Below are 25803 nucleotides of genomic sequence, written 5' to 3'. Positions count from 1 at the left end.
ACAGCAGATGCTCTGAGGATGATTTTCCAATCCTCACTGGATAAAGGGAAGGCACCAGAAGACTAGAGAGGTGCAAACGTGAATCCATGGTTTAAAAAAGGATCGAAGGAAATGGCAAACAATTATAGCCCAGTTAGTATTATGCCGGTAGTGGGCAAATTAGTAAAATCAATCCTGAGAGATAGGATTAACTGTCACATAGAAAGGCATAGACTAGTCAGGCAGTCAGCATGGATCTTGCCTCACAAATTTGATTAAATTCTTTGAGGAAGTGACAAGAAGGGTTGATGACGGGAGTGCAGTGAATGCTGTGTACGTAGATTTTAGAAAGGCATTTGACAAGGTCCCACATGGTAGATTTATCAAAAAGGTCAAAGCGCATAGGATGCAAAGTAATGTGGTTTAATAACAGGAAACAAAGGGTAATGATCTCTGGCTACCGTTGTAAATGGAAAGTTGTTTCAAATGGTGTTCCACAGGGCTCAGTGTTGGTAGCCTGACTGTTTGTGTTATATTTTAATGATTTAGAAGTATGGGGGATACAATTCGAAAATTTGCAGACAACACAAAGATTGGTCTCCAAAATGATATCGACGGGCTGGTGGAGTGTGCGATAAGTGGTGGATGGAATTTAACATCAAGAAGTGTGAGGTCATGCATTTAGGGATGTCAAACAGTCATAGGGAATACACAGAAAATCAGAATATACTAGAAGGGGTAGATGAAGTGAGAGATCCTGGCGTATAGCACTGGAGAAATTAATTAATGGGATTGAAAAATGATAAATCCCCAGGGCCTGATCATCTACATCCAAGTGCAATAAAGGAGGTGGCCATGGAAATAGTGGATGCATTAGTTGTCATCTTCCAAAATTCTGCATATTCTGGAATAGTCCTTGCAGATTGGAATATGGCAAATGGAACTCCGCTTTCCAAACAAAGGAGGGAAAAAACATGAAATTTCAGACCAGACAGCCTGACGTCAGTAGTAGGGAAAATGATAGCATTTAATGCTAAATTCCCGTACCAGCCTCCCCGGACAGGCGCCGGAATGTGGCGACTAGGGGCTTTTCACAGTAACTTCTTTGAAGCCTACTCGTGACAATAAGCGATTTTCATTTCATTTCATTTCATAAAGGATGTGATAACACAACATTTAGAAAATATCAACAATTCGATTCGACAAAGTAAACATAGATTTATGAAAGGGAAATCGTATTTGGCAAACCTACTGGAGTTTTTTGAGGACTTAACTAGAAGGATAGATATGGGTGAATCAGTGGATGTGGTGTAATTGAATTTTCAGAAAGTTTTTGAAGAAGTCCAACATAAGAGGTGAGTGTGCAAAATTAAAGGGCATGGGATTAGGGGGTAACACATTGGTATGGATTGACAATTGGTTAGCAGACGGGAAACAGAGTGGGAATAAATTAGTCTTTTTCGAGTGGCAGCCAGAGACTAGTGTGGTTCCACAGGGATCAGTGGGCCCTAGCTATTGACAAGATATATATCAATGATTTGGATGAGGGAATCAAACATAATACTTCCAACTTCGCTGATCACACAAAACTTGGTGGGAATGCAAGTGGTGAGGAGGATGTTAAGAGGCTTCAAGGTAATTTAGACAGTTGGCAAATACATGACAGATGCAACGTCACGTGGATAAATATGAAGTTATCCACGTCTGATGCAGAAACAGAATGTCGGAGTAGCCTTCAAATAATAATATAATAATTTTTTTTAAATTTCTTTTTATAAATTTAGAATACCCAATTATTTTTTTTCCAATTAAGGGGCAATTTAACACTGCCAATCCACCTAACTTCCACATCTTTGGGTTGTGGGGGTGAGACCCACGCAGACATGGGGAAAATATGCAATGCAAACTCCATACGGACAGTGACCCAGGGCTGGGATTCGAAGCCAGGTCCTCAGCGCCGCAGTCCCATGCTAACCACTGCGTCACATGCCACCCTAATATTATAATAATAACCTTTATTGCCACAAGTAGGCTTACATTAACACTACAATGAAGTTACTGTGAAAAGCCCCTAGTCGCCACATTTCGGCGCCTGTTTGGGTACAGAGGGAAAAGTCAGAATGTCCAAATTACGTAACAGCACGTTTTTCAGGACTTATGGGAGCATCCGGAGGAAACCCACGCAGACACAGCAGGGAGAATGTGCAGACTCTGCACAGATAGTAACCCAAGCTGGGAATCGAACCTGGGACTCTGGCACTGTGAAGCAACAGTGCTAACCAATGTGCTACTAAATGGTGATAGATTGGGAAATGCTGATGTGCAAAGGGGGACCTGGGTGTCCTTGTACACCAATCACTAAAAGCAAGCATGTAACTACAGCACACTGTTAACTGCAGCTGTATAGGGCCTGTGTGAGACTTCAACTGGAGTAGTGTGCAGTTTTGATCTCCTTATCTATGAAAGTGTATATTTTCCATAGGGAATGCATCAAAGGTTCACCAGACTGATTCCTGGGATGATGTGATTGTCATGTGAGGAGTTTGGGTCAACTGGGCCTGTATTCACAGCCTACATTGAAGCCTACTTGTGACAATAAGCAATTATTAATATATTATAATTATTCACTGGAATTTAGAAGAATGAGAGGGGATCTCATTGAAACATAACACTCTGATGGGGAGGATGATGGAGGGATGTTGTTTCCTCTGGCTGGGGATCTAGAACATGGGGTCAGAGTCTCGGGATTCACCATTTAGGTCTGAGATATGGGGAAACTGCTTCATCCAGAGGGTGTGAACCCGTGGAATTTTCTACCACAGAAGGCTGTGGAGGTCAAATCACTGAATATATTTAAGGAGGAAATAGATAGATTTCTAGATGCTAAAGGTGTCAAGGTATGGGGAGAGCACTGGAGTAAAGCGTTGAGATAGAGGATCAGCAATGATCATGTTGAATGGCGAAGCAGTCTCGGAAGACTGAATGGCCTACTCCTGCCCCTATTTTCTATGTTTCTATCTAGGTTTCTAACGCTAAATATGGTTAGTACTTTTGCAAAAGGTACTAGAAGGCTACTGATGCCGTTAATACTTCAGGAAAAGTCAGTGCTTTCAAGGGTGGAAGAACAATTGGAAACAAAATCAGAATGAGTGATTCTTTTAAAATTAGTCATGATGTGGAGGTGCTGGAGTTGGACTGGGGTGGAACAGTAAGAAGTCTTACAACACCAGGTTAAAGTCCAGGTTTATTTGGAATCACTAGCTTTCGGAGCACAGCTCCTTCATCAAGTGAGTGAAGAGGTAGGTTACACAAACACAGCATAGAATGACAAAGCCAATGTTGCAAGATGATTTTATTTATAGTTACAAACCCACTACGTCATCACCCAGCTGAAAATGCATAAACCAATATTGCAGGACTGCAATATCACATCTACTAAACTAGAGAGCATTTTGTGTGCTGTGTGGTCCACATGTACGCCCACATGTACACACTATAAATATTTTTTGTTACTTTTTTCCAAGGGATATGGTGAAGGTGGCACAGCGAACATTTGAACTGCGTGACTTGCAGGCCATTTCAGATGGCAATTGAGTCAACCACATTACTGTGCATCTGAAATCACGAGGCTAGACCAGGTGAGGATGGCAAATGTTCTTCCCTAAATGAACATTAGTGAACCAGATAGATTTTTTACAACAATTAATGATAGCTTAATGGTCACTAAGGCTAGATTTCAATTCTAGATGGAGGCGAACTTTCAATTCTAGGTTTTATTAACTAAATTCTAATTCCACCAGCTGCCATGGTGGGATTAGAACCCACATCCTCAGAACATGTCACCACACCACCATCTCCTCAGCATAATCAATCTCTCTATTATATCTATATATGTGTATATATACGAGAGAGAGAGAAAGAGATTACGTTTAATACCACCCATGATTACAAGTTAACTTTTCATACCGTCTTCTAACAGCTGTGCAAGTGTTGACGCTCTGAATCCTTCTGGAATGTTTCCTGTTGTCTTTAGCACTTCTGTGGCACTAATCTGAAGATTCAAGAAAATTGAGAATGTTTGATTAAAGACGTTTGGTGCAAACTGAAGCAGATATTAGTTAAATGGGTCATCAGAATTAAGTGAATATGAATATAGGATGTGCTAACATCTTATCTGAAAGACACGGGTTCCAACATTACAATACTTCCTGAATATTACAACAACAACTAGTGTCTATATTGCATTGCTAATATAACTAAAATGTCCCAAGGTATTTCTCAGAAGCACTCTCAAACACTAACCTAAATTGTGGGTTCAAATGTATATACTCTAGTCAACCAATGTCTTAAAATTATCTAATAATTCAATTTTTAAGCAACAAGGTCATTAAATCTGTTTGCATTGCATGGAGTGGTGTTAAGCAGATGTACGTACTGAGTTGAAGTACGGGAAGTATACTGGCTATTTCTTTTGTGGCGTGAGGTGACTGGAATGGCATCCATTGCCTGCACCTGAAGAGGTTAAAGGAGTGAGAACGGACCAAAGGATGCTAAAATTGGCCAATGAATATGCAGACACACCTTCATTATTCACACCTGACAAGGGGACTGGCACCATTTCAAGGGCCACTCACCAATTGCAGCTGAGATGCTTTTGACCTACTTGTGCCCAGGCAAGGTTGGTGGAAGCACTGTGGCGAGTTGCGGAAGTGTTTGAAGGGTTGCTGCTTTGTCAACATGCAGTTGGTATGTGAACACTAAGACATTTATCTCATTCAATTTCCATCACCCTGATAGCACCCGTGATGCTTTCATCCTGCAGCAGTCAGAAATCCTTTGGACCCCCAAGACAGACAATAGGATGGCTGCTCAGGGTCAAGAAACATCCCTCCCGCATGGCTTATGACTTCTGATGTCCCATGACACCAGATCAGAGAGTCTTCGACACAATTGGAGGGGCCAGGGATCCCAGAATTGGGTTTCAACTGCCATTTTTAAAGGATTCTGGAATCCTTATGAATCCATGAAAATCCAACCGATATTGGAGCAAAGGTAGTAAGGGTAATCCCTCCCTGCAAAAGTCTTTCTCGGCAAGAATGGATCACAGAATCGGCCTAAAGTTCTGCAGCTGCATGTCCAACTTTGTGCTCCAGTTTAACAATGCAAGCCAAAGATCAAATCTCACAAAATTAGCCCTTAGAAATCAGATATTTCGAAACAAAAAGTACCTCAAATAAACTACAATGAACTAGCTTGTTTTCTGTCATATTTGATTAGTCCCTCCTCTTACAGCCCTTTAGTTTAGGTGTTCATTTTGTTGATTACAGAATTTAAACTGTATATCTAGTTTCCGTGTTCCTTTAGCTCCCTCTGCTGCATACTGTTGCCGCATCAACAATGAAATGAAAAAGCAAAGAATGGTTCTTGAAATCCACTGCCTATTGAGCATGGCTACTTGAACAAAGTACCAAATCACATTCTAGGAACAAAGGAAGCAAAGAAGAGGGGACAAAATGAATGAAATTTCAATCGGGGAGGCAGTGGTGTAGTGGTATTACCGTTGGACTAGTCCCAGGATAGTGCTCTGGGGATTGGGCTCAAATCCCACCATGGCAGATGGTGAAATTGGAATTCAATAAAAATCTGGAAAAAACGTGCCTATGAGACACTTTTAATTGTAGTTTTAAAAAAAACATCTGGTTCATTAATGTCCTTTAGGAAAGGACACCATGAATCCTAATCCCACTCCCTGCTCTTTTCCTTTTCAAATGTCTAAACCTCTTTTAAGTGATATGTCCATTTTTAAAAAAATTTAAAGTACCAAATTTTTTTTCCAAATTAAGGGGCAATTTAGTGTGGCCAATCCACCTATGCTGCACGTCTTTCAGTTGTGAGGGTGAGACCCACGCAGAAACGGGAGGATGCGCAAACCCACACGGACAGTGACCCGGGGCTGGGATCGAACCCGGGTCCTCACCGCTGTGAGGCAGCAGTGCTAACCACTGCACCACTGTCCACTTAAATAGCCATTTGCGATAAACCTTTTCCTGTTCTAAAATTCTCTATGAATAAATTACTTTATTCTAGTGATAATAACCTTAATTTATGAGCTCTTCCCAACTAGTTTCCATTGTTAACACAGTCAAGCTCCCAGCTACCAGAGGAAAAGTTGGTATCAGATTGCAGAGTAGAAGGAAATAATTTGAATGTTCTATGGAGGATTACTACTATTTCATTATTTAGTGAGAAAAAGCCAAGTCTAGAGCACACTTCAAAAGCTGCACGTCCCTGATTTTAATCACTCTACAGTTGATGACTGTCCCTCAATTGCCTAGGTCCTACTCTCTGGAGATCCTGCCCTAAAGCTCTCTGCCTTTCTGCATCTTTCCTTTTCCTCAAGATGCTCCTTAAAAACCTACCTCTGTGACCAAGCTTTTGGTCATCTGTTCTAACTTCGCCTCATTGATTTAATGTTTGATTTTGCTTTAGAACACTCCTGTGCCTTTGGGTGTTTTATTATGTCCAATGGGCTATATATATATATAAGACCATAAGATATGAGAGTAGAATTAGGCCATTTGGCCATCGAGTCTGCTCCGCCATTCAGTCATAAAACAAAGAAAGGTGCAGCACAGGAACAGGCCCTTCGGCCCTCTAAGCCTGTGTTGATCATGGGATGCTCAAAATAAAAATAAAAAAACCTTCTGCCCTTACCCGATCACTATCCCTCTATTTCCTCCCTATTTGTGTATCCATCCTGATGCCTCTTAAATGGTGCTAATGTGACTGCTTCCACCACATCCTCTGGCAGCACGTTTCAGGCTCCCACCACTCTCTGCAAAGATGCACATTACCCCGCACATCTCCCTTAAAGTTTCACCCTCACACCTTGAACCGGTGCCCCCTTGTAATTGACACATCCACTCTGTCTATGCCTCTCATAATTTTGTAAACCTCTATCAGGTCTCCACTCAGCCTCCGTCTTTCCAGTGAAAACAATCTTAGTTTATTCAACCTCTCCTCATAGCCAACACGTCGCTATCAGGCAACATCCTGGTGAACATACTTCGCACTCTCTCCAAAGCTTCCCCATCCTTCTGATAATGTGCTGACCAGAACTACACACAATGCTCCAAAAGCGGTCCAACCAAGGTTTTATACAGCTGCAACATGATTTCCCAACTCCTGTACTCAGTGCCCGGCTGATGAAGGCAAGCATGCCCTATACCTTCTTAATCACCTTCGCCACCTGTGTTGCCACTTTTAGGGAACTGTGGACCTGCACGCCCAGATCCCTCTGAATGTTAATGTTCCTAAGGGCTCTGCCATTTACAGTATAATTCATACCTAGATTTGATCCTCCAAAATGCATCACTTTGCTATTTGCCAGGATTAAACTCCATCTGCCATTTCTGTGCCAAGTCTCCAATCTATCTATATCCTGTTGTATCTTCTGACAATCCTAGGCACTATCAGCAACTCCAACAAACTTTGTGTCATCTGCATTATTAATCAGACACCCACATTTTCTTCCAGATCATTTTGGGGCCTCACGGTAGCATGGTGGTTAGCATCAATGCTTCACAGCTCCAGGGTCCCAGGTTCGATTCCCGGCTGGGTCACTGTCTGTGTGGAGTCTGCACGTCCTCCCTGTGTGTGCGTGGGTTTCCTCCGGGTGCTCCGGTTTCCTCCCACAGTCCAAAGATGTGCGGGTTAGGTGGATTGGCCATGCTAAATTGCCCGTAGTGTAAGGTTAATGGGGGGATTGTTGGGATACGGGTTACGTGGGTTTAAGTAGGGTCATTGCTCGGCACAACATCGAGGGCCGAAGGGCCTGTTCTGTGCTGTACTGTTCTATGTTCTATGTTCTATATGTACTACAAACAGAGGTACCAGCACTGATCTCTGCAGAACACCAGGATGTTAGGGTGGCACGGTAGCACAGTGGTTAGCACTGGTGCCTCACAGCACCAGGGACCTGGGTTTAAGGCTTGGGTCAGTCTGTGCGGAGTCTGCGCGTTCTCCGTGTCTGCATGGGTTTCCTCCAGGTGCTCCGGTTTCCTCCCACGGGTACCAAAAGATGTGCTGTTAGGTGATTTGAACATTAGAACATAGAACATTACAGCGCAGTACGGGCCCTTCGGCCCTCGATGTTGTGCCGACCTGTGAAACCATCTGAAGCCTATCTGACCTACACTATTCCATTTTCATCCATATGTCTATCCAGTGACCACTTAAATGCCCTTAAAGTTGGTGAGTCTACTACTGTTGCAGGCAGGGCGTTCCACACCCCTACTAAAGAAACAGCCTCTGACATCTGTCCTATATCTACCACCCCTCAATTTAAAGCTATTTCCCCTCATGTTGGTCATCACCATCCGAGGAAAAAGACTCTCACTGTCCACCCTATCTAACCCTCTGACTATCTTATATGTCTCTATTAAATCACCTCTCAGCCTTCTCCTCTCTAACGAAAACAACCTCAATTCCCTGAGCCTTTCCTCGTAAGACCTTCCCTCCATACCAGGCAACATCCTAATAAATCTCCTCTGAACCCTTTCCAAACCTTCCACATCCTTCCTATAATGTGGTGACCAGAACTGCACGCAGTACTCCAGGAGCGGCCGCACCAGAGTTATGTACAGCTGCAGCATGACCTTGTGGCTCCGAAACTCAATCCCCCTACTGATAAAGGCTAGCACACCATATGCCTTCTTAACAGCCCTCTTAACCTGGGTGGCAACTTTCAGGGATTTATGTACCTGGATGCCGAGATCTCTCTGTTCATCTACACTGCCAAGAATCTTGCCATTAGCCCAGTACTCTGCATTCCTGTTCCTTCCAAAGTGAACCACCTCACACTTTTCCGCATTAAACTCCATTTGCCACCTCTCAGCCCAGCTTTGCAGCTTATCTATGTCCCTCTGTATCCTATAACATCCTTCAGCACTATCCACAACTCCACCGACCTTCGTGTCATCTGCTAATTTACTAACCCATCCTTCTACACCCTCTTCCAGGACATTTATAAAAATGACAAACAGCAGTGGCCCCAAAACAGATCCTTGCGGTACACCACTAGTAACTGAACTCCAGGATGAACATTTGCCATCAACCACCACCCTCTGTCTTCTTTCAGCTAGCCAATTACTGATCCAAACCGCTAAATCACCTTCAATCCCATACTTCCTTCTGCAATAGCCTACCGTGGGGAACTTTATCAAACGCCTTACTGAAATCCATATACACCACATCAACCGCTTTACCCTCATCCACCTGTTTGGTCACCTTCTCAAAAAACTCAATAAGGTTTGTGAGGCATGACCTACCCTTCACAAAACCGTGTTGACTATCGCTAATCAACTTGTTCTTTTCAAGATGATTATAAACCCTATCTCTTATAACCTTTTCCAACATTTTACCCACAACCGAAGTAAGGCTCACAGGTCTATAATTACCAGGGTTGTTTCTACTCCCCTTCTTAAACAAGGGGACAACATTTGCTATCCTCCAGTCTTCCGGCACTATTCCTGTCGACAAAGACGACATAAAGATCAAGGACAAAGGCTCTGCAATCTCCTCCCTGGCTTCCCAGAGAATCCTAGGATAAATCCCATCTGGCCCAGGGGACTTATCTATTTTGACATTTTCCAAAATTGCTAACACCTCCTCCTTGTGAACCTCAATTCCATCTAGCCTGGTCGACTGAACCGGAGTATTCTCCTCGACAACATTGTCTTTCTCCAGTGTAAACACTGATGAAAAATATCCATTTAACGCTTCCCCTATCTCCTCTGATTCCACACACAACTTTCCACTACTATCCTTGATTGGCCCTAATTGTACTCTAGTCATTCTTTTGTTCCTGATATACCTATAGAAAGCCTTAGGGTTTTCCTTGATCCTATCCGCCAACGACTTTTCGTGTCCTCTCCTCGCTCTTCTTAACTCTCCCTTTAGGTCCTTCCTGGCTAACTTGTAACTCTCAAGTGCCCTAACTGAGCCTTCATGTCTCATCCTAACATAAGCCTTCTTCTTCCTCTTGACAAGTGCTTCAACTTCCTTAGTAAACCACGATTCCCTTGCTCGACAACTTCCTCCCTGCCTGACAGGTACGTACTTATCAAGGACACGCAGTAGCTGTTCCTTGAAAAAGCTCCACATTTCGATTGTACCCATCCCCTGCAGTTTCTGAAATCTCCCTCAGTGTACTCGAACAGGTGGCGCAGTGTGGCGACTGAGGGATTTTCACAGTAACTTCATTGCAGTGTTAATATAAGCCTAATTGTGACACTAATAAAGATTTTTTAAAAAAAATAATTTTTATTGGAATTTTTTTACAGAAAATATAATGAAAAGCAATAAAACACCATAATAACTGTAACACCCCCAAGACCGTATCAACGCATGTATCACACCCCCCCCCCCCATCCCCCCAAACCCAGTAAACAAGAGAACTTAAAAATAAATTAAATTAAAATTAAATAAGCAAATATAGTCAACATCTCCCCCCCCCCCCCCCTACTTTCCCCCCCCCCCCCCCCCCTCCCGGGTTGCTGCTGCTGCTGACCCAGTACCCTATCGCTGAGCCAGAAAGTCGAGGAAAGGTTGCCACCGCCTAAAGAACCCTTGCACCGATCCTCAGGGCGAATTTGACCTTCTCTAGCTTAATAAAGCCCGCCATGTCATTGATCCAGGTCTCCACGCTTGGGCGTCTCGCATCCTTCCACTGTAGCAAGATCCTCCGCCGGGCTACTTGGGACGCAAAGGCCAGCACACCGGCCTCTTTCGCCTCCTGCACTCCCGGCTCCACCCCAACCCCAAAAATCACGTGTCCCCAGCCTGGCTTGACCCTGGATCCTACCATCCTCGACACCGTCCTCGCCACCCCCTTCCAGAACTCCTCCAGTGCCGGGCATGCCCAGAACATATGGGCATGGTTCGCTGGACTCCCCGAACACCTGACACATCTGTCTTCGCCCCCAAAGAACCTACTCATCCTAGACCCGGACATGTGGGCCCGGTGCAGCACCTTGAATTGGATGAGGCTAAGCCGCGCACACGAGGAGGAAGAGTTAACCCTCTCCAGGGCATCAGCCCATGTCCCATCTTCGATCTGTTCCCCCAGTTCCCCCTCCCAATTAGCCTTCAGCTCCTCTACTGACGCCTCTTCCACCTCCTGCATTACCTTGTAGATATCAGATATCTTCCCATCCCCGACCCAGACCCCCGAAAGCACCCTGTCACTCACCCCCCTCGCGGGAAGCGAAGGGAATCCCTCCACCTGCCGCCTAGCAAACGCCTTTACCTGCAGATACCTGAACATGTTCCCCGGGGGGGAGCCCAAATTTCTCCTCCAACTCCCCCAGGCTCGCAAACCTCCCATCAATGAACAGGTCCCTCAGCTGTCTGATGCCCGCTCTGTGCCAACCCTGGAACCCCCCATCAATGTTCCCCGGGATGATCCGATGGTTCCCCCTGAACGGAGCCTCCTTCGAGCTCCCCACTTCCCCCCTATGTCGCCTCCACTGCCCCCAAATCTTGAGGGTAGCCGCCACCACCGGACTTGTGGTATATCTCGTAGGAGGGAGCGGCTACGGCGCCGTTACCAGGGCCCCCAGACTTGTATCTCCACAGGACGCCCTCTCCATCCGTTTCCATGCTGCCCCCTCCTCCTCCATCACTCACTTGCGCACCATCGACACATTGGCTGCCCAATAATACTCCGAGAGATTGAGTAACGCCAGCCCCCCACCATCTCTACCCCGCTCCAAGAAGACCCTCTTCACCGTCGGGGTCCCATGCGCCCAAACGAAGCTCATGATGCTGCTAGTCACCCTCCTAAAAAAGGCCCTAGGGATAAAGATGGGCAAACACTGAAAGAGGAACAAGAACCTCGGGAGAACCGTCATTTTGACGGACTGCACTCTACCCGCCAGCGATAGCGGCACCATGTCCCACCTTTTGAATTCCTCCTCCATCTGCTCCACAAGCCTGGTAAAATTAAGCTTATGGAGAGTCCCCCCAAATCCTGACCACCTGCACCCCCAGGTATCTGAAACTCTTCACTGCCCTCTTAAACGGGAGCCTCCCAATTCCCTCCTCCTGATCACCCGGGTGTACTACGAATACCTCACTCTTGCCTAGATTTAACTTATAGCCCGAGAAGCTCCCAAACTCAGCCAACAGCTCCATCACCCCCGGCATTTCCCCCCTCTGGGTCCGCCACATACAACAGCAGGTCGTCCGCATACAGCGATACCCTATGTTCTTCCCCACCCCACACCAGGCCCCTCCACCTCCCCGACTCCCTCAGCGCCAAAGCCAAAGGTTCTATCTCTAGTGCAAAAAGCAAGGGGGACAGGGGGCACCCCAGCCTGGTCCCACGGTAGAGCCTGAAGTACTCTGATCTCCTTCCATTGGTAACTACACTCGCCATCGGGGCCTCCTAGAGCAACCTCACCCATTTGATGAACCCCTCCCCGAATCCGAACCGCTCCAGCACCTCCCACAGGTACCCCCACTCAACTCTATCAAACGCCATCTCTGCATCCAGCGCCACCACTATCTCCGCCTCCCCCTCCACCGCCGGCATCATAATAACATTTAACAATCTCCGCACATTCATGTTGAGCTGCCTTCCCTTGACAAATCCTGTCTGATCTTCGTGTATCACCCCTGGCACACAGTCCTCTATCCTGGTGGCCAGGATCTTCATCAGCAACTTAGCATCAACATTGAGGAGCGAGATTAGCCTGTATGATCCACACTGCAAGGGGTCCTTATCCCGCTTCAGGATCAGAGAGATCAGCGCCAGTGACATCATCGGGGGCAAAGCCCCCCCCTCCCATGCCTCATTGAAGGCTCGCACCATCAGGGGGCCCACCAGATCCGCATACTTTTTATAAAATTCCACCGGGAACCCATCCGGCCCCGACGCCTCACCTGACTGCATTTGACCAATCCCCCTGACTAGCTCCTCCAACTCTATCGGCGCCCCCAGCCCCTCCACCAGCTCCTCTTGCACTTTTGGGAAACGTAGCCTGCTCATGAAGCTCTCCAACCCCCCCCCCCCGCCAATCGGTGGCTCCGACCGGTACAGTTCCTCGTAGAAGTCCCTAAAGACCCCGTTCACCTCAGGCCCCTTCTGAACCACATTCCCACCCTTATCCGTCACTCCACCAATTTCCCTTGCCGCATCTCGCCTACGGAGCTGATGCGCCAACATCCTGCTCGCCTTCTCCCCATACTCATATACCGCGCCTTGCGCCCTCCTCCACGGTGTCTCCGCCTTTCTGGTGGTCAACAAGTCGAACTTGGCCTGCAAACTACGCCGTTCCCCCAGCAACCCCTCCTCCGGGGCCTCCGCGTACCTCCTATCTACATCCAGGAGCTCCCCCACCAGTCTCTCCCTCTCCCTCCTCTCCCTCCTTTCCCTATGGGCCTGGATGGAAATCAGCTCCCCCCGGATCACTGCTTTCAGAGCCTCCCAGACCATCCCCACCCCGACCTCCCCCGTGTCGTTGGTCTCAAGATACCCCTCAATACTTCCCCGGACCCTCCTACACACCTCCTCATCAGCCAGCATCCCCACATCCAGGCGCCACAGTGGGCGCTGGTCCCACGCCTCCCCCATCTCCAGATCGACCCAGTGCGGAGCATGGTCTGAAATTGCTATGGCCGAATACTCGGCATCCTGCACCTTCAGGATCAATCCCCTGCTCAGGACGAAAAAATCTATTCGGGAGTAAACCCTATGTACATGGGAGAAAAAGGAATACTCCCGCGCCCTCGGCCTCCCAAACCTCCAGGGATCCACCCCTCCCATCTGGTCCATAAACCCCCTCAGCACCTTGGCCGCCGCCGGTCTCCTACCCGTCCTTGAACTGGACCGGTCCAGTGGGGGATCTAGCACTGTGTTAAAGTCTCCCCCCATGATCAGGCCCCTGCCTCCAGGTCCATGCGCCTCATAAAGCCAACATCATCCCAATTCGGGGCATATACATTAACCAGCACCACCTTCTCTCCCTGCAGCCTACCCTTCACCATAATATATCTGCCCTACTTGTCCGAAACCACCTCAGATGCCTCGAACGCCACCCTCTTCCCCACCAGAATCGCCAACCCCGGTTCTTCGCGTCTAATCCTGAGTGGAAAACCTGCCCCACCCACCCCTTCCTCAGACGAACCTGGTCCTTTTTTTTTCTTTTTTTTTAATATAAATTTAGATTAGCCAATTATTTTTTCCAATTAAGGGGCAATTTAGCGTGGCCAATCCACCTACTCTGCACATTTTTTTTTGGGTTGTGGGGGCGAAACCCATGCAGACACGGGGAGAATGTGCAAACTCCACACGGACAGTGACCCAGAGCCGGGATCGTACCTGGGACCTCAGCGCCGTGAGGCGGTTGTGCTAACCACTAGGCCACCGTGCTGCCCTTGGTCCGCCGCCTTCAAGTGGGTCTCCTGGAGCATAGCCACGTCCGCCTTCAGCCCCTTCAGATGAGAAAATACCCTAGTTCTCTTAACCGGCCCATTCAGCCCCCTCACGTTCCAGGTGATCAGCTGGATCAGAGGGCACCCCGCCCCCCGCCCCCCTCCCCTGCCGACTAACCATACATAGTTCATCGACTGCTCGCCCCAGGCCAGCACACCCCGCCCGACCCGTTCCCCATGACGATAACGCCTCTCCTCTACTCCCCCGACCCACACCATCTCCTTCCTGGCCATTCCACCAGCAACCCGGTATCACCCCCCCCACCCCTCCCCCAGGCTAGGACCCCTCCGAGCCGCGACGCACCCTCCAAGGTACTTCCGTGAGTCAGCTGACTTCTGCTGACCCCGGCAACTCCCGCCAAAACCCGGCCCCTCCCGACATGGGGTCATCCCCCCTCCGGCCACACCTCCTTGGCACCGCTTCAGCGCGGGAAAAAACCAGTAGAGGCCACGCCCCCACCGCCAGCTCCACCCCCCCTCCCCACAGCGCGGGAACCAGAGGATAGCCCGCTCTTTCACATTGCCCCACCCCACCCTTCTGACGCAGCTCCCCAAATTCCAGCTCCACCCCATCCCCCAGCCCCATACAGAAGAGAAAAAAAACAAAAAAAACCCCAACATTCCCCAAAACCATACCCAACAGACCCACGTAGAAACAGAGCAAAAAACCAGCATAGAAAACACATGTCAAAGTTACAAAAACAGCAACAGCAAAAACAGCAACGACCATAGTGCAGCGGACCCCGCAGCCCCCAGACCCTAGTTCGAGACCAGCTTCTCCGCCTGTACAAAGGCCCACGCCTCCTCCGGGGACTCAAAGTAGTGGTGCCGGTCCTTATATGTCACCCACAGACGCGCAGGCTGCAGCATTCCAAATTTGACCTGCTTGGCATGCAGCGCCGCCTTCGTCCGGTTAAACCCGGCCCGCCGCTTAGCCACCTCCCCACTACAGTCCTGGTAGATTCGTACTACCAAATTCTCCCACTTGCTGCTCCTCTCTTTCTTGGCCCAGCGTAGCACACACTCCCGGTCACTAAATCGATGGAACCGCACCAGTACCGCCCGCGGGGGTTCATTTGCCTTAGGCCTCCTGGCCAGCACTCTGTGGGCTCCCTCAAGCTCCAGCGGCAAATGGAAGGACCCCGCTCCCATCAACGAGCTCAGCGTCGTGGTCACATAAGACGGAAGATCCGACCCCTTCAGCCCCTCCGCCAGGCCCAGGATCCTCAAATTCTTTCGCCTCGTGCGAACGTCCAGCTCCTCCAAGTGGTCTTGCCACTTTTTGTGAAGTGCCTCGTGCAACTCCACCTTCCCCACGAGGACCACGGCCTCCTCCTCCCGCTCAACGGCCTGCCCCTGAAACTCCCGAATGGCCACCCCCTGGGCCGTCTGGGTCTCAAGCAGCTTGTTGGTAGTCGCATTCAGGCGGTCCAGCAACTCAGCCTTCAGCTCCGCAAAACAGCGCAGAAGAGCAGCTTGCTGCTCCTGCGCCCACTTCCACCAGTCCTCGGGTGCTCCGCCGGCCACCATTTTGTCCTCCTTCCCCCGCTTTTCCTGGGGAGCTGCTGCAGCCTTTTCCTTTGCCCCACTCCGGGTAAGCACCATAAATTTCAGGGAATGTTCCTCCAAATACCTTCCCTCACCGGGAATCGTCGAAACAGCGCCGTTTGGGGCCCTAAAATAGGCCCGAAAGTCCTTTAATAGCGGAAGCTGCCGAACGTGCGGCTTAGCTCTGCATCACCGCAACCGGAAGTCCATATAAAGATTATTGATTATTACTACTAGCTACAGATCTCCATTCTGAAAAACACCCTTCTATAGCGAAGCCAGTTCTGTATCCATCGAGCCAACCCATCCCGAATCCCATGTGAATTTAGTTTTTGTACCAGACTGCCATATGGGACCTTGTCAAACGCCATACTAAAGTTCATATAAACTACATCCACAGCCTTTCCTCATCAATTTTCTTTGTCGCCTCTTCAAAAAACTCAATCAGGTTGCTGAGACACGACCATCCCTGTACAAAACCATGCTGCCTGTCATTAACTAGTCCATTTTCCTCCAAATGTGCACATATCCTTTACCTCAATATCTTTTCCAAAAGATTCCCACCACTGATATCAGATTCACCGGTCTATAATTTGCTGGATTGTCCCTGCTTCCATTCTTAAACAAGGGAATAATATTGACTATTCTCCAGTCCTTTGGAACGTTGTTTGTGGTCAAAGAGGTCTCCAGTCCTCTGGAACGTCGTTTGTGGTCAAAGAGGATGTGAAGCTATCAGTTAAGGCCGCAGCTATTTCTTCTTTCGTCTCCCGCAGTAACCTGGGATAGATCCCATCCGGCCCCGGGGACTTGTCTATCGTAATGCAATTTAGGATATTTAACACTTCCTCCTTTGATATACTGACGTTCTCAAGTGGGTTTACACACCTATTCCTGACCTCAACATCCATCATGTTCTTCTCCCTGGTGAATATCGATACAAAATACTCATTAGGACTTTACCCGTTTCCCGTGGTTCTACGCATAACTTTACTCCATTGTCCTTAAGTGGGCCTACTCTTTCACTTGCTACCCTCTTGCTCCTAATGAAAAGCCTTGGGATTCTCCTTGACCATGTTTGCTAAAGGTATTTCATGGCCCCTTTTAACCTTCTTAATTCCATGTTTAAGTTCCTTGCTACTTTCACTGTACTCAAGGGTTCGTCAGTTTTTAGATGCCTAGTCCTATCGTATGCTTCCTTTTTCCTTTTGATTAAGTTTACAATTTCACTCGTGATCCATGGTTCCTGAATCCTCCCATTTCTATCCTTCATTTTTGCGGGGACATGCTTGTCCTGCACTTCAATCAACTAGCCTTTAAAAGCCTCCCACATGTAAGACGTGGGGTTGCCCTCAAATAGCCGCTCCCTATCCACATTACTGTCTAATTTGGATGGAATTGGCCCTTGCCCAATTAAGCACCCTCACCCGCGGGTCACTCTTGCCCTTCTCCATGACTACTCAAAATTTAAGGAATTATGGTCGCTAAGCCCATAATGCTCCTCCACTGAAATATCAATCACTTGGCCTGGCACATTCCCCAATACCAAGTCTAGTATGGCCCCCTCCCTGGTTGGATTGTCAACATAATGTATGAAAAAGTTCTCCACCATTCACAGCTGGATGTAGCAGGACTGCAGAGCTTAGATCTGATGAGTCTGTTGTGGAATTGCTGAACTATGTCTATTTGCTGCTTGGCACATAAGCAGTCCTGTAGCCTCAATATGTTGACACCTCATTTTTTGGTATGCCTGATGATGCTCTTGGTATGCTGTGTTGCACTCTTCATTGAATCAGGCAAGGTCGATCCCCTGGTTTGGTTGTAATGGTAGAGTGGGAGATATGTGGAGATATATATAGAGTGGGAGATATGTGGAGATATATATAGAGTGGGCAGCACGGTAGCAGTGGGCAGCACGGTAGCATGGTGGTTAGCATAAATGCTTCACAGCTCCAGGGTCCCAGGTTCGATTCCCGGCTGGGTCACTGTCTGTGCGGAGTCTGCACGTCCTCCCCGTGTGTGCGTGGGTTTCCTCCGGGTGCTCCGGTTTCCTCCCACAGTCTAAAGATGTGCGGGTTAGGTGGATTGGCCATGCTAAATTGCCCGTAGTGTACTAAAAAGTAAGGTTAAGGGGGGTGTTGTTGGGTTACGGGTATAGGGTGGATGCGTGGGTTTGAGTAGGGTGATCATTGCTCGGCACAACATCGAGGGCCGAAGGGCCTGTTCTGTGCTGTACTGTTCTATGTCCGCCATGAGGTTGCAGATTGTGGTTGAATACAGTTCTGCTGCTGCTGATGGCCCTTAGCACCTCATGGATGCCCAGTCTGGAGTTGCCAGATTTATTCAAAGCTTATCCCATTAACAAGGTGGTAGTGCCACACAACACGATGGAAGGTATCCTCAATGTAAAAACGGGACTTTGGCTCCACAAGGAATGTGCGGTGGTCACTTCTATCGATACTGTCATGGACAGATGCACCTGCAGCGGGTAGACTGGTGAAGATAAGGTGAAGAAGGTTTTTCCCCCTTGTTGATTCTCTCACCACCTGCTGCAGTCCCAGTCCAGCAGCTATGTCCTTAGTACCCAGCCAGCTCAGTCTATGGTGGTACTACCGAGCCAATCGGGGTGAGGGGCATTGAAGTCGCCACCCAGAACATATTCTGCGCCTTTGACACCCTCAGCACTTCCTCCGAGTGGTGTTCAACATGCAGGAGTACTGATTCATCAGCTGATGGTGGTCGTTCCGTGGTAATCATCAGGAGGTTTCCTTGTCCCTGTTTAACCTGAAGCCATAAGACTTCATGGGGTCCAGAGTCGATGTTGAGGACTCTCAGGGCAAATCCCTCATGACTGTATACCACTTTGCCACCACCTCTGCTGGATATGTCCTGCCTCACCAACAGGAATGGTGGTAGTAGTGTCGGGGACATTCTCTGTAAGGTATGATTCTGTGAGTATGACTATATTAGGCTGCACTTAACTAGTCTGTGAGACAGCTCTCCCAACTTTGGTATAACCGTCCAGATGTTAGTGAGGACTTTGCAGGGTCGGCAGGGCTGGTTTTGGAGTTATCATTTCCAGTACCTGGTTCAATGCCGGGTAGTCCATCCGGTTTCATTCCTTTTGTGATGGTTGAATACAACTGAGTGACTTGCTAGGCCATTTAGGAGGGGCTTTAAGAGTCAATCACGTTGCTGTGGGTCTGGAGTCACATGTCGGTCAGACCAGGTAAGGATGGCAGATTTCCTTCCCAATAGGATATTAGTGAACCAGATGTGTTTTTTTTTTAACGACAATCGACAATGGTTTCATTGTCATCATTAAACATTAAAAAAAAACAAATTTAGAACACCTAATTCTTATTTTTCCAATTAACGGGCCATTTACGTGGCCAATCCACCTATCCTGCATATCTTTTTGGGTGGTGGGGGGTGAGACCCATGCAGCTACGGAGAATGTGCAAACTCCACATGGAAAGTGACCCAGGGCCAGGATTGAACCTGGGTCCTTGGCACCATGAGTCAGCAGTGCTAACCACTGCGCCACCATGCTGCCCTGCCATGAGACTTTTAATTCCAGATATCTTATCGCGTTTAAATTCCATCACCTGCCAGGTGGGATTCAAACCCAGTCCCCAGATCATTATCCTGGGTCTTTGTATTACTAGTCCAGCGACAATACCACTATGCCACTGCCTCTGACTAAACTATTAGACTAAAACATGGTCACTTATTGGCACCCAGATTAGGTACGTGATAGCCATCAATGAGTCTCTCTTTGAGAAATGTAGCAATTTGGCTATGTCATGATATTCAATGCAAAAAGTACAACAAAAATGGATGGTGGGGGTAGAGTGTAGTGTATTAAATATGATACCCTATTTACTTCATACGGTTTCCACTGTGCCAACAGTGCCATGCAATCACCAAATACCCTTCATATTGCCAGAAATGCTTTAATCACAGAAAATAGTTAATTATTCAAGGACTAAGAACATTCTGGAAGAATGTGTTTTAAAAAAAAAAGATTGTCCCTTAAGAGTTAAAACAAGGATCTAGCTGCTGCTGTTCCTGGAAAGGACAGCATTTTTCAATAAAAGGTAATGAAGTAGTTTTAAAGAAGCTGGAAACCTCTTGACACTGGTGGACAAAAGGGTCACATGGTGGTTTATGGCTTCCGAAAACTGTGTTTAAAAGTTGGTAGGTTGTTTTGCTTTGGGGAAAACAAAAAGGATCAACTGCTTGGATAAAGAAGACAACAGTTCCTGAAGCTTCCACCTCAGTCCGCAGCAGATAGCGAATGGAAGTTACTCTGAAGTTGTTCTACTTCTGAAATGGACTAACTGCCAGTTTACATTCAAGTCCACTTGAAAAGTAGTGCAAGAGACATCGATTGTTTCGCAAAACAGTGTTGTGAACCCAACCGTATAATTCAAACACATTTCAAGGACTCAGAGTCAGAGATTTACAGCATGAAAACAGGACCTTGGGCTCAACTTGTCTATGCCCCCCAGTTTTTACCACTAACCTAGTCCCAACTGCGCTTTTGGCCCATAGCTCTCTATGCCCAGTTTTCATATAACTATCTATAACTGACTCAATCATCTATCCAGAGGGGCTGGTTTAGCTCACTGGGCTAAACCGCTGGCTTTTAAAGCAGACCAAGCAAGCCAGCAGCACGGTTCGATTCCCATATCAGCCTCCCCGGACAGGCGCTGGAATGTGGCGACTAGGGGCTTTTCACAGTAACTTCATTGAAGCCTACTCGTGACAATAAGCGATTTTCATTTTCATTTTTTCATTTCATCCTCTTGAATGTGTGCGCCTGTGTGAGAGAGAGCTAGGGCATTTAGAAAGGGTAATTATTATATTTCGTACTGCATGTTAATAAACTTTACCTTTCTATTTGACAAGTCTGGTTCCAAAATACACTAATAATTTTGTTGTTCATTGGGTATTGATCATTCGGAGATTAACAGGTAAAGCACCTATTTAGATTGGATTTATTTATTGTCACGATTGGATTTGGCCATGCATCTAGCGAGAAAACAAATTTAAATAAATGCTGCGACCCGTAGAATAGCGGAACTAGAGATAGACAGTGTACTCTTCCCATCTCGGTCATAACAATACTCAAATGAACAATAATCACAAGTATTCTCAAAGATCAGTGGAGTTTTTGTCTACACTTACGGGAAGGATGTGGCGTAGTGCTACTGTCACTGGACTACTAATGCAGAGACCCAGGCTAATGCTCTGGGCCCCTGGGTTTGAATCCCACCATGCCAGATGGGGAAATTGGAATTCAATAAAAATCTGGAATTAAAAAATGATGACCATGAAGGCTTTGCCTATTGTCATAAAAACCTATCTGGTTCATGAATGTCATTCAGGGAAGGAAATCTGCCGTTCTTGTCCGGTCTGGCCTACATGCCCATTTGTCCCAAAAATAAAAAGAAACCAACAGGAAAAAAGAAAGCAAATTACTCTTGCGCACAAACTAAGGAGTATACCCACCCATCCTGTCAGAAATTAGAAATTAAACATAAAACATGCTTACCTCTGAAACAATTTTTTTGACAGCCATCCTGTGTAATTGTGACTTTTCACTGTAGAAATAGTTAATGATAATTCAGTGAATATCTTTATTAACACAAAATATAAACTTGATTTTATAGCTGTGTTATGGACCAGGGTTTAGAGAACCCCAAAGTGTATCATGGAGTTCACCTGACCCACAACTTTTACTAGATTGTGATATGGGGAGCATACGGCCCACTCTACAGGTGTGGTACAGCAGAAATGGAAAAGTATTTTTTAAAGCAAAACAATGTTTATTCTATGAACTCAAGTTAACCTTTTTAAAACATACAGTGAACATCTTAACAACCATTAATTCAAATCAACCCCCAAAGAATACAACGCTAAGTGATCCTTTAAGCTTTCCTTTTAACATCCATACGACTTATAACACCTTTTACCAGAAGCACATCAGGTTAAAGTCACTACTGTTATTAGTTTTAAATCACCATGATCGATTTATAGTCTTTAGATTACAGACAGAGCCTCTAATACACCTTCTGGCTGTGACTGCAGCTATCCAGCTCTGTAAAAGAAACTAAACCACATTCTGCAGCAAACAGCCTAAAACAAAAGTAAAACGCTGACAGACAGCCCAGCTCCGCCCACTCTCTGACATCACTGCAGTAATAAATACCCATTTCTTAAAGGTACTCACATGACAACTGACAAAAGAACAAAATGAGATGAGCAGAATTCTTTTCCACATATTATGATCTGGAATTTAGATTGGTCCAAAAAAAATTGGAACTAGATTCAATAGTAACATTTAAAATGGAATTGGGCATATAGTTGAAACGGAAACATTTGCAGGTCTATGGGAAAAGAGCAATGGAGTGGGACTAATCGGACAGCTCTTTCACAGGCGCAAATGGCTGATTAGCATTCATCAGTACTGGAAACTAATACACAGCAGTTAACAGAATGATAAATGAAGGCTGCCTGTATATCACTGGGAAGAACATCACCACACTGAGCCAACAGGATTGCCTCTGATGCACAAAATAGTTGAAATAGGTCAGTGGTGGAAATAAAATGGAATGGGCAGACTTAACACTTGCTCACCATCAGTTTTTCTTGCAGTATGTGCTGATTGGCCAAGTCACCCACCAGAACCTGGCAGGACGCATTATTCTATGCAAATCAGGATCCTATTTTATACATAGATCCCAATGCTATGGACAGGACATGAACCATAAACACACGACTGAAAGCACGAGAATTAAGTGGTAAGGTTATTTTGTGGGAGCCAGGAGAAGTAAGACTGTACCTCCAAGCTCCACAAGAATAATGTGGGCCGCTGCTATACAGAACTTCCCACATCTGTGATCACAACTCTCTTCCCCCAAACCCCATACAAATGTTTTCCTGTCCCCCCCCTCCCCCAACATTGCACTGTTAATGGCTTGAACCAGCAAGCTGCATTGAGACATTCGTCAGTATAAAGGCAGCCGTCAAAGTGGGCCTGGGCTCCCAATGACATATCTGGGCAATTGATTGGTTTATTCCACCTGTTACCCTCCTAATAGTTAAGAGCTTCTCCTATATTTTTAGTCCAAGTTAGCGAGTGTCAGTGCTGAATCGTTCAGGTAAACTCCTCAACAATCGCAACAAATTTGACAGAAATAAACTAGCATGCAGTGCCTAAAAACATAACATTATTATGTAATTGATTGTGAAGAAATCCAATTCTGGCCTTAACCTTTCAGACTTCCCTGCCAAACAGCGTGGTTAATAAGGGCTCCTGAACACAGTAACATTCCAACATAACCTTCCCAAGAAAGACTAGAGAAATATCACAAGCCCACATCCCCTTTCTCTCCCTCCGTATAGAATTCCCTAAAAGTTGGCAACATGTTTAAGTGATTTAAAAAGTTGTATTTACTGGCTTCCCATATTGCAGTGGAACCCCAATTACCACAAAAGAGGGAATAGGCAAGAGCTTTGTATTTAGCATCAGATAGGTCTACCTGTATTGTTATTTTACATTTAACCAAGTTCTCAGGACAGATAGATGATGTCCCAGCTTTTTCCATTTAAAACATTTGAATTATGTTTAGTATTGATTGGTTGATTTGGAAATGTCCCAGCATGATCACGTGTTTCTGCATGGGTCAAACAAAACAAAATTGAGTAACAATAGCCTGACTCCTAGAGATGAACTTAATTACCAGTGTGAAAGGAAAGTAAATTCTAATAAGTGCGAGACACCCATATAACAGCCACCTATCTTGCAAGATGAAGAAATCAACATCTATGAAAATTCAATTAAAATATATTTTGAAGTCCAATTTCTCAAGTCCAATAAAATTTTGTGTGACTAATTGAGAATGCAGAATGGAAGTGAAGGTAAAATGGTGTACACAATGATAAAAATATACTTGCACATATGTAGAAATACACATGCTAACTAATTTGTTCACTTCCTGCCCTTGAAGTAAAATGATTCATGAATTATGGCACAATTTTGGCAAGGGTCAAAATGTTTTCAGATATATTCAAAAGGAGCAGTCATCATTAACTGCTATTAATCACTAATATTGTGACCATTCCATCAACAAGCTGCCAATTAAGCACAAGCAGTAAACTGCACGTGGTAAATCTGTCGCTATTTGAAAGGGAAGAAGTATATTATTCATTTTGAAATTGTATAATCCATACTTAACACCTGGGGATTCCAAACTGCATTTGGATTTCTCCTATGTTTGCCAATGGTATTTTTAGAATACTAGGTTGAAGGATTAGCACTGGCCAGCTTCAAACTTACATTTTGGAATCGGACAAACAGGACAATTTTTATTTTTCTTTGAAACCACAAAACCATTTAGATTAAATTAAAGGAAATAGTTCCTGGAATCAGGGCGACAAGAACTTAATAGAACTACATATCCACTAGGTGTTGTAACATTCTACAGTAGTTAACATATTAATGCCATGGGAGTGTATCTTTAAGAAATTGGTGTTAATCAAATAGCTGCAGTGATGCCATTGTGGGTGAGCTGGAATGTGATTCTTTCCTTTACTTTCGTTTTAAGAACATAAGAACTAGGAGCAGGAGTTGGCCATCTGGCCCCTCGAGCCTGCTCTGCCATTCAATGAGATCATGGCTGATCTTTTGTGGACTCAGCTCCACTTTCCGGCCCGAACACCATAACCCTTAATCCCTTTATTCTTCAAAAAACTATCTATCTTTACCGTAAAAACATCTAATGAAGGAGCCTCAACTGCTTCACTGGGCAAGGAATTCCATAGATTCACAACCCTTTGGGTGAAGAAGTTCCTCCTAAACTCAGTCCTAAATCTACTCCCCCTTATTTTGAGGCTATGTCCCCTAGTTCTGCTTTCACCCACCAGTGGAAACAATCTGCCCGCATCTATCCTATCTATTCCCTTCATAATTATAAGATCCCCCCTCATCCTTCTAAATTCCAACGAGTACAGTCCCAGTCTACTCAACCTCTCCTCATAATCGAACCCCTTCAGCTCTGGGATTAACCTAGTGAATCTCCTCTGCACACCCTCCAGCGCCAGTACGTCCTTTCTCAAGTAAGGAGACCAAAACTGAACACAATACTCCAGGTGTGGCCTCACTAACACCTTATACAATTGCAACATAACCTCCCTAGTCTTAAACTCCATCCCTCTAGCAATGAAGGACAAAATTCCATTTGCCAGGCCTCTCTGCACAGCGGCATGCTTCAATATTTTATCGTTTAAATAATAATCCCATTTGCTGTTATTCCTACCAAAATGGATAACCTCACATTTGGCAACATTGTATTCCATTGTTTTGAGCTAGGAGCTGCAGTGTGTCTTAGTTTCCTTTTCAGTTGAAAGCTGTATTCAGACTACAAGGGTGTTGGAGTCTCTCTCTCTCTGTATGTTAAAAAAGTGCTCAGATTACTTGATACTTTAAATGTGATACCTGCTTTCTTTAGAGATTTTAAACCTGCTGTCTTTGTTAAAAAGGATCTTTTGATTTATGGATGTTGTTCGGAAAGTTATTAAGGTTTACCTATAGAGTATTGTATCTGTGGGGATTATCAGTGTTGGTAGTTGATAAACTGTTTACGGCGTGTTTATAAAGTGTGAACGGAATTCATAAAATAAACATACTTTCGTTTTAAACATACTTTAGCAGGGGTTACTGGGATAGGGTGGAAGTGAGGGCTTAAGTGGGTCGTGCAGATTCGATGGGCCGAA

General features: G+C 45.9%; 1 protein-coding gene across 3 annotated transcripts in view; it reads right to left on the bottom strand.

Annotated features, from left to right (window-relative positions):
- The window catches only part of nphp1 (nephronophthisis 1), a 191797-nt gene that overhangs the window by 104665 nt on the left and 61329 nt on the right, over window positions 1–25803 (bottom strand). For all 3 annotated transcript variants that reach the window (XM_038799127.1, XM_038799128.1, XM_038799126.1), the window contains exons 8-9: window positions 21581–21629; window positions 3946–4030 (exon numbers count right to left, since the gene is read on the bottom strand). In XM_038799127.1, coding sequence (XP_038655055.1) covers window positions 3946–4030; window positions 21581–21629 — 134 coding nt within the window. The remainder of the gene's footprint in view (window positions 1–3945; window positions 4031–21580; window positions 21630–25803) is intronic.

The sequence above is a fragment of the Scyliorhinus canicula genome, chromosome 6 (assembly GCF_902713615.1).
Source record: "Scyliorhinus canicula chromosome 6, sScyCan1.1, whole genome shotgun sequence".
Taxonomy (NCBI): domain Eukaryota; kingdom Metazoa; phylum Chordata; class Chondrichthyes; order Carcharhiniformes; family Scyliorhinidae; genus Scyliorhinus; species Scyliorhinus canicula.
The sequence above is the reverse complement of the archived record's forward strand: the minus strand, read 5'-3'. Positions and strand labels throughout refer to the sequence as shown.